At 35.8% G+C, this 13203-nt stretch overlaps 2 protein-coding genes across 3 annotated transcripts in view; both read right to left on the reverse strand.

Moving 5' to 3' along the window:
• The window catches only part of LOC106769260 (alpha-1,4 glucan phosphorylase L-2 isozyme, chloroplastic/amyloplastic), a 9624-nt gene extending 1748 nt beyond the window's left edge, over positions 1-7876 (reverse strand). Inside the window, exons 1-12 of one of the 2 annotated variants that reach the window (XM_022783169.1) lie at positions 7373-7876; positions 6668-6924; positions 6497-6562; positions 4966-5142; positions 4519-4794; positions 4074-4345; positions 3139-3256; positions 2547-3005; positions 2279-2431; positions 1694-1822; positions 762-998; positions 151-227 (exon numbers count right to left, since the gene is read on the reverse strand). In XM_022783169.1, coding sequence (XP_022638890.1) covers positions 151-227; positions 762-998; positions 1694-1822; positions 2279-2431; positions 2547-3005; positions 3139-3256; positions 4074-4345; positions 4519-4794; positions 4966-5142; positions 6497-6562; positions 6668-6924; positions 7373-7589 — 2438 coding nt within the window. In that variant the 5' untranslated portion in view covers positions 7590-7876. Of the gene's footprint in view, positions 1-150; positions 228-761; positions 999-1693; positions 1823-2278; positions 2432-2546; positions 3006-3138; positions 3257-4073; positions 4346-4518; positions 4795-4965; positions 5143-6496; positions 6599-6667; positions 6925-7372 lie in introns of both variants that reach the window. The other variant, XM_014654797.2, reaches the window with a different exon arrangement.
• A 545-nt stretch (positions 7877-8421) lies between these two features.
• LOC106768964 (probable inactive purple acid phosphatase 9) lies at positions 8422-12072 on the reverse strand. The gene is made up of 2 exons (XM_014654380.2): positions 11184-12072; positions 8422-10108 (listed from the first exon to the last, which is right to left on the reverse strand). The coding sequence occupies exons 1-2, from the start codon at positions 11889-11891 to the stop codon at positions 8831-8833; spliced, it is 1986 nt and encodes a 661-aa protein (XP_014509866.1). The 5' UTR covers positions 11892-12072; the 3' UTR covers positions 8422-8830.
• Positions 12073-13203: the final 1131 nt, after the last annotated feature.

Consider the following 13203-nt stretch of genomic DNA (forward strand, 5'->3'; position numbering starts at 1 on the left):
CAGCATGTGTAAGGGGGCTGGCATATCACCTGTTGAGGGTTTCTTCTCCTCTCTTTCGTTTAGGCAGACTGAGAAATAATATAAGAGTTCTTTTTTTCTTTTCCCCTTTTCTGTGTTGTTTGGTATCAATTTGCAAATAAAGAAAAGTACCTGATGTGCTGGGACAACTCACTGCCAGGAATTAGCATTTCAGCAACACTAACATTGTAATCAGGAACAAATACAACCTGGACATTAGATTGAGACAAGAATCAGTCTTAGTCCAAAAAGGGCTAGTTTAACACTTTGTCCTAATTGTTTTATCTTTTCATTGGAGACTTGGAATGACCAACTACCTGAAAATTTCTAAAGACAACATCCTATATCTTCACTTTTAGCAGGGGGGGTGTCTTCTTATACTTATTATGAAGCCCAAAATATCAGAACAAAGCCGTTAATTAGTTTAGTCCAGTTTTCAATGGGATATTTAACCTTTATCATGTTAGACGGAAACCAAACCATCTGTGAACAATAACATAGATAGATTCTTTCTTCTTATGGTAGAGGAAGAGATTTTAAGACCACGTGTGTGTGAGGTCAGAAGAAAGCAAAAGCCTTCCTCAATGGTATTCAATCCAGGAATTACCCATTTACAGAGTGTCATTCGAGATAAACCAAAACAGATTTTTATTTAACCATCGTCAGGCACACAACCAAAATTTGAATGACTATTAAGTACATCACACTATGTTTAAAAATCTTTACCCTATGCTGAATCTTACCTTCAAAAGATCTCCAATCTCTGGATCACGGTTGATTGTAGCTCCTACATCTGTGATGAACTTTACTATCCTTTTAGCTTGAACATATGTTGCAAATGCTTTACCTCCAAAAATACAAACTCGAGGAACAAACATTTCTCTTCTTTCCTCAGCACTCAATTCTTTCATCTTTTTGTAGCGATAAACAATTCCCATGATATTCAATAACTGGCGTTTGTATTCATGAATGCGCTTCACCTGAAAATGTATATATTAGATCTTTCTCTAACCTTGATTGAGTGAGGAAGAAACGTGTCATTAGAATTTTAATGGTTATCCCACTTTCCCAGGTAGGTTTTATGTAAGACTTCTTTTCTATTGAGCCCTGATCGAATTTTCATGTGTAGCCTAATAATTGGCCAATACTCAGTTTGTGATGTATTTTATTTTTGTTAATAATCACATGTACTTGTGGAGAAAATGTAACACACTAAAACCACTACATTAAAAGTTGAATCCGTGATATTAGAGTAACATTTAAGCAAAATTTGCATGGTTGATTGCTACACTTTTATAGTATGCCAGAATCTCTCACAAAGGGTTGGTGTTATTTGTAGCACGGGAGATTTTAACTAACAGTACTAGGTTGCGGCCCTTCTCTTATGTGGAAAAAATTATACCATATCAAATTAAGAGTTTCTATAATGCCACTGCCTATGAAAAAAATAAAAACAAAGTTTCTTTAAACAATTATCATGCAACTATCAAAAGTAAACAACTTCACAAATAAAGCATGCTTGTGTTGTTGTAGGTTTACTCAAGCAACAAGGAGGAACTGATAAAATAGCATCCATTCCTTTATCTAGACCAAATATGAACCCCATACCTTCAATACGAATGTTAACTAAAACAGTGGAAGAAAGGAATGAAGTGGTTGGTGACAGAAAGCCAACCTGTACATCAAACATTGCACTTGGATTGACAACATAACCCGTTTTATCTTTAAGAAATGATGCAACCTTAATCTTGTTTCGTCTTTTTGCTTCTATCCACTCTAGTTGTAGATCCTCATTATCTGCAAACTGGTAAATAAAATTCTTAAAGAAAAGATATAGAAACTGTTACAATATAGGAAATGTCTCATGATATGTTAGATTATCCTCTAATATTAGTTTCTCTATTTCCTCGTTATCTCTTATGGTTGGTTACCATATTTTCATTAGGATTATGATAAGTTTCTCTTAGGATTAGTTATCACATACACTGTTTCATTCTCTTAATATCAATTAGTGTTTCATTCTCTTTTATATCTTCTTCCCAGTATCTAAAACCCCATAATTTCAATAAGGACAAAAATATTACCTCAGGTTATGCACAGGTAGTGCACTAACTAACAAATCAACTATATTGCTTGCTGTCGTTATGAAGCTAAATATATGATCAATCAGTCATGCACATATATTCATTGTCCAACTGTGGAGGTTAAATCATGTCATGGACAACTTATCTAATTCAAATATCATTTTAAATTAATTTACCTTGCGAAGTATAGCCAATTTTTCAAGATCCGTTACCCAGTCTTCTGTTCCAATCCATTTGGTTATTATTTTACTAAGATCAGGATTACAGAAACGGATCCATCTTCTAGGAGTCACCCCATTTGTTTTATTCTGGAATTTCTCGGGCCACAACTGTCAAAAGTCATACGATGATGAAATTTGATGAGAATTTTACTTTCTGGATTACATACGGTGAGATCCCAAGAAAGTAATGTTCTTGAAAACAGTGAAATCATTTTAGTGTTACCTCGTAAAATTCATTAAAAACTTCATCTTTTACAATCTTGCTATGTATTGCAGCTACACCATTTACAGAAAACCCACCAGCAACACACAGATTAGCCATGCGAACCATCATTGGTAATTTTGGATCAACTTTGAACCTCACTTCAACTTTATTGTCTGTATCCTCTTCAATTGATAGGTTTTCATTATCTTCTTCTTGTCCCTCTTCTCCTACTTCATCATCATCATCATCATCATCGATATCATCGTCTTTTTTTTCTTCTTTTTCAGTTGCCATTATATCATTATCTTCAACTTCAATTACCTTCACGGGATCAACAGTTGAAGTCTCTTCTGTACTAAGTAGTTCCATCACTGAGCTAGGCAACTCGATATTTTCTAGTATTCTCAATTTTTTAAGTCTTTGTTCAAACACGTCTAGATCATCTATCCCGTACTCAGAAATGATTTCATGTATCAACTGGATAGCAATGCAAGCATTCATAACACTAAGATAAGATTTCACAAAGAATGATATGTGAATGAACAAATGAACCAAGAACTTATATAATATGACAATCTAAAAATCAAAGTCTCATTTTGAACAATAATACCTCCTCATCTATCATTCGTATTATTTCCACATGTCGAGGAAGCAAATCCTGCAAAAGTGTCAAACTCCACTTCTCTAGTGCTTCCGGTAGAATTGTGTGATTTGTGTAAGCAACAGTTCTAACAGAAGATCCATTAAAAGATGGATCAGAAAATGTATAAAATCAAACAAATAGTTATGTAGGAAAATAATCAACAAAGCACTCAATATATATTACAAATGTTATTATTGAGAGGCTCTGAAATTTAAAGACAGGGACCTACTCTATTTGTTTAAGCACACTGGTCCTTGGTCAATGTAGCTGTTAGATGTCTAGATAGAGGAAACCAGGAAAACCACTGCAAACACCTAAACTCACTGAATAAATCTCGTATTATTGATTCTAGGCAACAAGTACAGCATGAATGCATCCAAGGGACAATGTCCCCTTCACACAGGATGGAATGATCAACAATGCTCCAAATATCCAAAAAACGTCCTTGCATACAAAGATCCCCCAACTATATATAGAAAATTTCACTCAACCTAACAACCCAACTAACAACTACTTTTTAATATGTTTCCTCCTAACATACACATTACATATTCTATCAGTAGCTGAAGCAAGTCTTGTTAAAAAAATTGAAGCCAAGGATTAAAAAGAAAAATTCAGAACAAAATCTAACTACCCTTTACAAGTAAATAATATTTTAAACAACAATTCTCCAAAAGGAAGTATTTCCCCTTAGAAAGAGCCCTTTGGGCTTAAAGCGTGTACTAAGACATTTGGTTTTGCTGAAATTCAACACAAACGGATGGAAAGAATTGAAATGTGGGATCTAATATCATTTTAAAGACCTACACTACCAAGCGACCAAGATATTAGCTGATATCTCAACAATGGCTTTATATCTTCTAAATACAAGGTGAATACACAGGTTTTGCAAAAGGAAGTACCTCTTGGTAATATTCCAGGCTTTCTCCCAACTTAAACCCTTGACATCGATCAATATCCTAATTAGCTCAGGAATGCAGAGAGTTGGGTGAGTATCATTCATTTGCACAACCACTTTATCTGGGAGAGTGTCCCAATTTACTCTCTTTCCTGATCTCTTTTCAAAGCGTGCTATGATATCCTGGAGAGAGGCAGAGCAAAGTGTGTATTGTTGCTTCAGTCTCAGAGTCTTTCCTTCTATTGATTCATCACCAGGGTACAGAACGTAGCAGATCTGCTTGAAATATAACATTAAAAAAGTGAGCATAATGTTGTGATTTATGCACACAGTCAACTGAAGTTAGTGCTAATTCAACAGTTAGTACATGAAAGGTGCAAATTCAATTTCTAACAAGGAGAAACTAGACATTTGTTCATTCAACAGTCACAATATTCCAAAGGTTAGACCTTCTCTGCATTCCTCAAAACAGCATATGCTTTAGCATGATCCCCAGAATTAAAAGCTTGCAAATCAAATTCTTCCTGTGAAACTTTTGTGGACCACAATCGCAAGTTTATAGTTGTTCTTGTTTTGTATCCTGGAATAGGAACATCATAAGCAACAGCCAATATATTTTCTCCTCCAACCCACTGTTTACTTCCATTTGGCCCTGGTATAACTTCTCCATAGAATTTAACAGGATAAGAGACATCATTTCTCAGAATTTCCCAGGGACTTCCCATCTGCATAGAAACAAATCGGTCAATGAATCAACAAAAGAACTTCTTACAAGCTAATATAGCAACTGAATCACCCAAAAGAGTAACAAAACAACTAAAGAACAATGCATGCCCAATTTAATATCAAAAGTGGCTTCAAGCCATTAACTATGAAACCATGCATATAAAATATACCTCAAGCCAGTTTTCAGCAACTTCGACCTGTCCATCCCTTGTTATATGTTGTTTGAATAAACCATACTTGTACCTAAGTCCATATCCCCATGCAGGGTAATTCAAAGTGGCCAAGGAGTCGAGAAAGCAAGAAGCAAGCCGACCCAATCCACCATTCCCAAGGGCAGCATCTGGCTCCTGCGGATTTCACATGAATTTGCATTTAATGAAGCTTTACTCAATTATTGAAAGTATGTACATAAGATTGTAGCTCCTGAAGGGTTATGTGGTCCTTGCACAGTTTATCTTAGTCTTAGGAGTTTGATTCAACAAAAGAAAAATGGATTTTACTGGTAAACTTGATTACTTGTTTAATTGAAGTCAGTTCTACCCATCTTAGTTGCCACCTCTTTAGGGTTTCCTTAATTACAACCTCAAAAGTAGTGGTTTAGTGTTACATCAATTAGTAGTTTTTCTAAAATAGGATAGATAAGTAAAGTGCAAACATGCCTTGCAAACTTATTCCGTCAGGTTAAATTAAGCCTGAATCTACATTTTAAGATGGTATTAAGGTAGATGGCTTGACCAGATGACCAACTAAGATGAGTTTAATGGAATGGGCAATGAATCTAGATATGAGTATTCGTTCTGTCAAAATCTTCCTGAGAGTGGATCTATATATGGAGATTGTTAGATATATTGCATTTTATGTTAATTAGGGAAACAGCCTCTGTTTAATTATGTTATTTTTACATATCTATGTTAATTATTTTATTTTTAGATAATCATTTGTATTTGAACTTAGTCCACATTCTCATATTATAAATATATTACACTATATACATTTTCTACACAAGGGAGATTAATCCTATACCTAGTTTTACTATATTCAATATGGTATCACAGTCATTGCTAGAATTTATCCTAGCAAGATTTGTTGCTTTCCATCCACTATCGGACCACCCATTAATGTCAAGTCTTACGCTCGAGATGTATATACCTTGACGTCACGGGATGTTTAAAGTCTCAACTCAACTAAAATTAAGGTCAATTTAGACTATATAAGTGAGTGCAAACCTCACTTTATAAGCCGATTTTGTGGGGTTGAGAGAGAGTATTAGATATATTGTGTTTTATGTTAATTAGGGAAAGATAGTCCCTATGTTAATCATGTTATTTTTACATATTCATTTGTGTTTGGGCTTAGCCCACATTCTCATTATTATAAATACATTACCTATATGTATTTTCTATACAAGAGAGATCAATTCTATGCTTAGTTTTACTAAATTCAATAGAAATCAAAAGTCTTCCTAAAAATGTGGAGGTTAATGCAAGTTTACCAGTAAAATCCAAGTTTGTTTTTTTTATCGACAAATGTTAGTTGTTATTATTTTAATAGTGGAGGAGTTGAACCCATAAATAACAATTTGATGAAATGGAAAAAATAGTATTAGTTCTGCTCAACTTGCTACCAGTACGACTAACTCATAAATAAAATTAAATCACTTTATAGTTTCTAACTGGAGAAGAAAATTTAATATAAATAAACCTTGTTAGCCACGTCCTCTAAATTGTGACCCAACTTTGTGAGAGCCTCGGCGTAAGGACCCAAGAGCTGTAAATTCCCAATTGCATTTAGCAATGCCCTACCCTTAACAGTTAGGAAACGGAAGACATTAATTGAAATTAATAATTGATAATCATTTATTATGAAAATGACCTCTGCCTCAATAAACCCAGTAAGAACCTGTAGATACTCCATAGACATATAGTAAGCTAGCTTGACATTCTTCCTTTCATAGTAGTCATTTGTTGCATTCCAATTTATGATGAGAGAATCACGAACACTCTCTGCAGTTGCAAAGAAAGCCTTATTTAGCTCAAACTTCTCCGGAGAAAATGGGGTGGTGAACTCGGCATGGAATTTTATGCTTGAAGCAATAGATGCAGAATCTGGAATAAATTCATAGAAAGTATCTGCAAATGTGAAGAAAGAATTATTAATTAGGACCTTATTTACAGGAAAAATAAAAACAATGTTCAGACTATTAATAATACATCTCATATTTTTAGCTCAATAAAAACATAAAGAAGGGGAGAAAATCTTTGGTAATGTAAGATTCAATTCAACTCCTAACTCCTAAAAGTGTTATAGTAACCATCATAAGAAGCCACTATTTAGGTCAGCTATTATACGCATTGACAGTTTAATTTGATATATGCTCGAAAAGTGTTACTGTTGAACATGGTCCTGGTGCACCACTTAATACTTCATACAATTTTTTCCCCAAAACTAACATCTTACAAAGCTAACTGAAAAATATATAACCAAGAGAATTAAACATGAATTTCTGAATTATACACTAGAACAAAAACTAAAGAAATACAGTGACAAAGTAATCGAAAATGCACACAAGCAAGCGACCTCGTTTGGCAAGTGGATCTTTCAGTTCCTGCTTCTCGTCGCTGGCAACATTCTTCACAGAGAGCTTTCTTATTGACTTTCTGGAAATTGACTTTGTGATGACAAGCAACTGCCAAATATTGTTTCTTTGACTGAAACCTATGAAGCTTGATTTTGAATTGTGATGTAAAGGTGAGCTGGAATGCCTGCAGGTCGTTGAGAAGGGTAGAGCGGCCATTGGTGCAAGGTTTTTTTAAATCAGTGCTTAAGCTTGTCCAAGGAAATAGCAACAAGCAGCACAGAAATAATGTTCATGCAATGCTGCTTTGACTTGAGAGGAATACAAAAAAAATGAGTGAAAGAGAAAAATGTTTATGTGTGTTTGTCTGTCTTCTTATCTTTAATATCTTGGCATCTGTAGACTGTACTCTCTCATTTTGAACACGACCAAAAATAGTGTCGCTATCCCCGATCCCTTTTGTGACGCTGGTTGGTTGGTCCTCCTTCTTCCTTTCATGATCAAGAATCATCATTATTAAACAGTCATATGAACGAAACAGTTAATGACCAAATTACCCATGTGATATTTCTGCCTAACACATTCAGATATTTTTGAGTAAGTTTTGTGCACATTTTGGTATACCACGTTGATTCCTTGTCCGAATATGACCACTTGTACAGCAACACAATATTGCTACTTTTCTAACCCTGACTTAAAATCCTACACATGACAAAAATAGATTGGGCTCATCGCTGTGCTATGTGCCCATAATAAACAATTGATTCGAGTTTGAATCTAGAAAATTTTCTTAATTGAGGAGTTGCGTAAAAGTATCTTGTATGTTCAATGAAACCAGCTTTCTTGCCTTTCAAGAGGGGCTACCATCTCTCCTTTCCAAGTTTGTGTATCAAAAAACAACTATGATATTCAAAATTTATAGATAAAATTCGCTAATTCCTATTGCTACATCAAAGTTAGCGTATCAATAGTGCACTCATATATAACACTTTTGTTCTGTTACAAAGTGTATGGTCTCATCCGACAAATTATATTACCTTGAATAAGGTCATACGAAAGGCCTCAGATGCCATAAATAAGCAAGAAAAAAGATGCATATATACAAAGACATGTCCTCAAGTATATGAGGTGACAACTTAATGGTCTTGAATAAAAACGAGTGGAAATCTCCTTTAGTGTATCAATAGTGCACTCATATCTAACACTTTTGTTCTGTTACAACAGTATGGTCTCATCCAACAATTCATATTACCTTGAATAATGTACAACACAAGGTCATACGAAAGGCCTCAGATGCCATAAATAAGAAAGAAAGAATGCATATATACAAATACATGTCCTCAAGTATGAGGTGACAACTTAATAGTCTTGAACTAAATCGAGTGGATATCTCATTTTGTTTTCCTTTTATGTGAACTTTCACGACCTACTTGAAAAGGTGGCAACCATTAATAAATAGTTCAAGTCTCCGTAGTCTTCACTGGAGTCCAATTGCTCCTGGCTTCTTCAGACCTCTTCCTGGCACTTGTAACGAAACCAAGAACGTAACCCATGAATGCCCCAAGAAATAGCACACTTCCTCCTTTCACATACCATGACAAAGTGGATTCCACAATAACATTTTCAGCTTTAGAGTTAGCATCAATACTACAGTCTCCATTACCACTGACAACTTCCCCAGATGCCAGAATTTCCACCATGTCATGCACTATACCGTCATGGTTTCCAACATAAGAAAGCACAAGCTTCTGCTTTGAAGCCACCAGTCTTGTGTACCCAAACTCACCCCCACGGTACAGGGACCAATTCGGCTGTGGAAAGATTGGGTCATTCGGATGGTCTGGCCTTGGTTCCCAGGTAGGTTGCCAATCTTGCCCTGCCATGCCAATCACAATATGAACAGTGTAAGCTTTCTTGTCCCCTGTGCTCTGACCCACATTACCACCACATGTGAAGTTATTCAGTGCACAAAATCTCTCATATCGATGAACATGACCCCAAAGAGCAAGTGAGACCTTGTTATTCACAAACAGAGGTTCCAAATGCTCCAGCATCTTCCCTCTTAAAGCAGCATCCCTACTTTCATGACTGGTAGTATACATGGGTCTGTGCCCTTGCACTACCACAAAAGGAGTTTTGTTCCTGTCAACTGATTCCAGATCATGCTTCAAGAAGTTGTACTGGTTGCTCCCAGGAAGGAAATTAGTCTCCGTGGAAATATACACAAAGTGTACTGCTCCCATATCAAATGAATAATAAAGATTCCTAGTTGGCGGGGCTTCAGTTCCAGTCGGTTCTGAAGAGTTTCCAGGCATGTTGAATCTCAAACTGTAAGGCACACCACACTCACCGCCCCCATCTTTTCCATAAGTGGCCCAATCAGGTTTCCACGGCTGCAAAGGCCAATCATACTCATGATTGCCAATGCAAACATGGTATGCCACTTTGGACGCAACAGGCTCAATCTGGCTGAAAAAATGGTCCCACAACCACGAATAACCTCTTGCATAGCTAATGTCTCCAATGTGAGATATAAAGGCTGGCTTGTCACCTAGAGCTTCAACATCACGGAGGATCCACTTCATGGTTGATAAGCTTTCATCCTGTGTTCGCACAAACGTATTATATGGTACACTTGTTCCCATGTCACCAAATAGGAAAGCTATTGTTTCATCTGAATCACTATTCCTCGAGACAAAACTGTGAGTTGCAGACCAACCTCCATTATCATTTCCAACCTGGAACATATCAATTCTAAACAGTTAATATCTTAACATTTCTCCATTCATGGGCTCACTGTTTGTGAGCAAAACATCAATTTTGTTCCTGAAATTGACTAACACCAGACAATTTAGTACTAACAAAAGCAAAATTAATAACTGACTTGGGCGTCAGTAAAACTGTCCTAAGCAAGTATTCCACATTCTTTTTATCAAATAAAATCTCGTTCACCAGTATAACCATGAAACGTACTGACTCAATAAAAATGATACTTTGACATATAAAATTTTTACATTTAGTTGACACTATCATTTCTTACTTTTTTAATTTCTTCTTTTTTAAAAAGAATATAAAAAATCATTCTTTTACGACCAATTTACCTTTATAATGTGTCAAATGAAAATAAAAGTGTACCATCCTACTATTACTCTTTTTAAAACGGTATTTAGTTTGAGCTACATAGATATGTTCATTCAATGTAAAAGTTTTAACAATTCAATTCATATAAAATCATATATACACTTCAGAAAATGTAATATGTACATTGACGGTATTTCCAATATCAACCAATTAGAAATTGTCTCGAATGATAAATTCATTGGTTAATACAATAATAATTTCAAAATCTATATACTTAATATGATTTCTAATTGATAGATAGCTGAACATATTTACGCCAACAGTGTATAAAAGTTAATCTCTAAAAAAAATTATGAAGTTGGCAAATTTATCAATCATAACAATTTTTTCAATATGATGGAAATTTGAATGTTGGTATAAGAAAACCTCTGCACTACCAGAGCACGTATTATTTATTCCTCCATTTATTTCAGTATACTCAAATGCAAGAGTATCACAAGACCGGAGTCTTAAACCTTATGAGTGAATATATAAAAAGTAGTAATATTTTTGTTTGATTAAGTTGTACAGAATAATCACATCATTAAGCTAATATTAAGCTCTATCTTTGAAGATCAGTTTGATACTAAGTGATGAAGTTTCAGAGACCAAAGCGTGCTTATGTTTTTTGGTTAGACAACTTTAAGGAACTTAAACGGTGGCACTTTCGTGTATACCTTAAAAATCACGTACCTTGTAATAATAGATGTGTCCCTTCTTCAAATCCGTAAGAAGCGCGTTGTGGATATAACCAGGGTCTCTCCACCCAACGCTGGAGTTGGCGGGAGCGTCGCACATGTGCTCCCTCTCATACCGCTCCACACGTGCGAGTACGACGGTGTCGAGCGCGTCTTCCTTTTCCCCGTAGCGCACGTAGGTCTCGTGGGGGTTGGGCGTGACGTACATGACGCGCATGGCGTCGGGTTGGTCCCCGAAGGCCAGGTGGATCTGTCCGGGGCCCCGGTTCGGCGCAAAGGCGACTTCGCCGGAGAACGCCAGGAGGCGGCGCGTGGAGGGCAGAGGGTTGTTGTCGTGGTCCTTGCGCTTGGGGTTGATTTCGGATCGGGTCCAGCGGAAAATTCGGAAAGAGTAGTTGGAGCGGAGGTCAACGAGAGGGAAGGAGATGTTGCCCGACCCGGATTCCCAAGTGGGGGATTCGGAGAGGAATCGGTAGCCGACGAAGTTGTCGTGGGGAGAAGTCGGAGGAGAGTAGATGGCTAGGAAATCGAAGTCGGAGGGGCCTTGGACGCCGGACCATTGGAGGTGGACGTAGTCGCCAGATTTAGAAAGCGTGGTGGGGGTGGCGGAGAGGGAGGGTTTGGAGTGGACGCCGGGGAAGTGGAAGTGAAGGAAGATGAAGAAGCAGAGGAAGATGGGGACTGTGGCATGATCGGAAATCATGGTGGTTGGGTGGATTTGGATTCTAATTCGGGTTCGGATTCGGATTCAGATTTTGATATTGGATGTGTGTTTGACGATGATTAGGGACGTGAAAAGCATCCTGTTTGCGTTGGAGTGGCATATTCCATCCCTCTATCTTCTTTTGATTTAGCCACTCTCAGCGTCGCTGTCTTCATGCATACGTATTTTTAATGAATGGAATACTAATACTATATCAATTATTTAAAGGCTTAATATCTCCCTTGGTCTTAGTATTTGTGTGTGAAAATATCAGTTCGGTCTTTAAGTTTTGAACTGTCTCAATTGGGTCATAATTTTGTAAAAATGCATATATTTTAAACGGCGTTAAGTTTAACTGACGTGGTATGCTGACGTGTTGGCTTAATATTTTTACAAAAATTATGACCCAATTGAAACAGTTCAAAACTTGAAGACAAAACTGAGATTTTCACACAAATACGAGGACCAAGGGAGGTATTAAGCCTTATTTAAAAAATACTATCATCATTAGTAATTTAGCAAAATCATTTTAAAACTTCAAAGTTAATTTTATGTTATTCACTTTTAAGCTCTACGAAAAGATGGTGCATCAAAATATGTAAAACTAGATATATCCATTCTTTTTTGGATTGAGGTCTTTATTTCCCTTGTTTTCACATAGACGCTAATAACTTTTCCTGCAAAAAGTTTGCTTCCTTTCAAATTACCTTCAATATAATAAATGCATAGGTATAATTAAAGATCTCTTGGTTCTTTTCACACCAATCTTCCTCCAACATATTTATCCATCAAAATATAAATAGATTTTGAAGAAATATTATTACTGGCAAAATTATCAAAAATAATTCAAAAAATAGAATTATTAACAAATTTTAAAAAATATTTATTATCAACGAATTTTTTTAAAAACAATGTTCATTATCAACATATTTACCAAAAAAAATTAATTATCAAGACATAATCAATGTTCAAAATGAAAAATTTGATGTCCATTTTACTTAACAAAAATATTAGGGTGTTGCTCCCTACACCTCCCCAAGTGGGACCTGTACCTCCTCATTAATTTAATTTATTTCAAAAATATTCTACACCTCTCCATTATTTTCTTTATTCCAAAAATACTTTACACCTCCCCACTATCCTTAACCATCTTTCTCTTTCTCTCTCTACATTAATGGAACATTCACGTGGTTCAGATTTGAATTTGTAACATACTACAAAATATAAAATTCAGACTGAAACTTCAATAGTAGTACTTCTACCATTTCCATTTTATAAAATTAAAAATTAGATGCAAATACAAAATAATAAA

Source organism: Vigna radiata, chromosome 7 (genome assembly GCF_000741045.1).
Source record: "Vigna radiata var. radiata cultivar VC1973A chromosome 7, Vradiata_ver6, whole genome shotgun sequence".
Taxonomy (NCBI): domain Eukaryota; kingdom Viridiplantae; phylum Streptophyta; class Magnoliopsida; order Fabales; family Fabaceae; genus Vigna; species Vigna radiata.

Bases quoted from the DNA above. Each gene is read 5' to 3' on its own strand.
- LOC106768964 (XM_014654380.2), bottom strand. From the start codon at position 11,891: ATGATTTCCGATCATGCCACAGTCCCCATCTTCCTCTGCTTCTTCATC. The intron at 10,109-11,183 runs GTACGTGATTTT...GATATGTTCCAG, and splicing joins GACACATCTATTATTACAAG to GTTGGAAATGATAATGGAGG.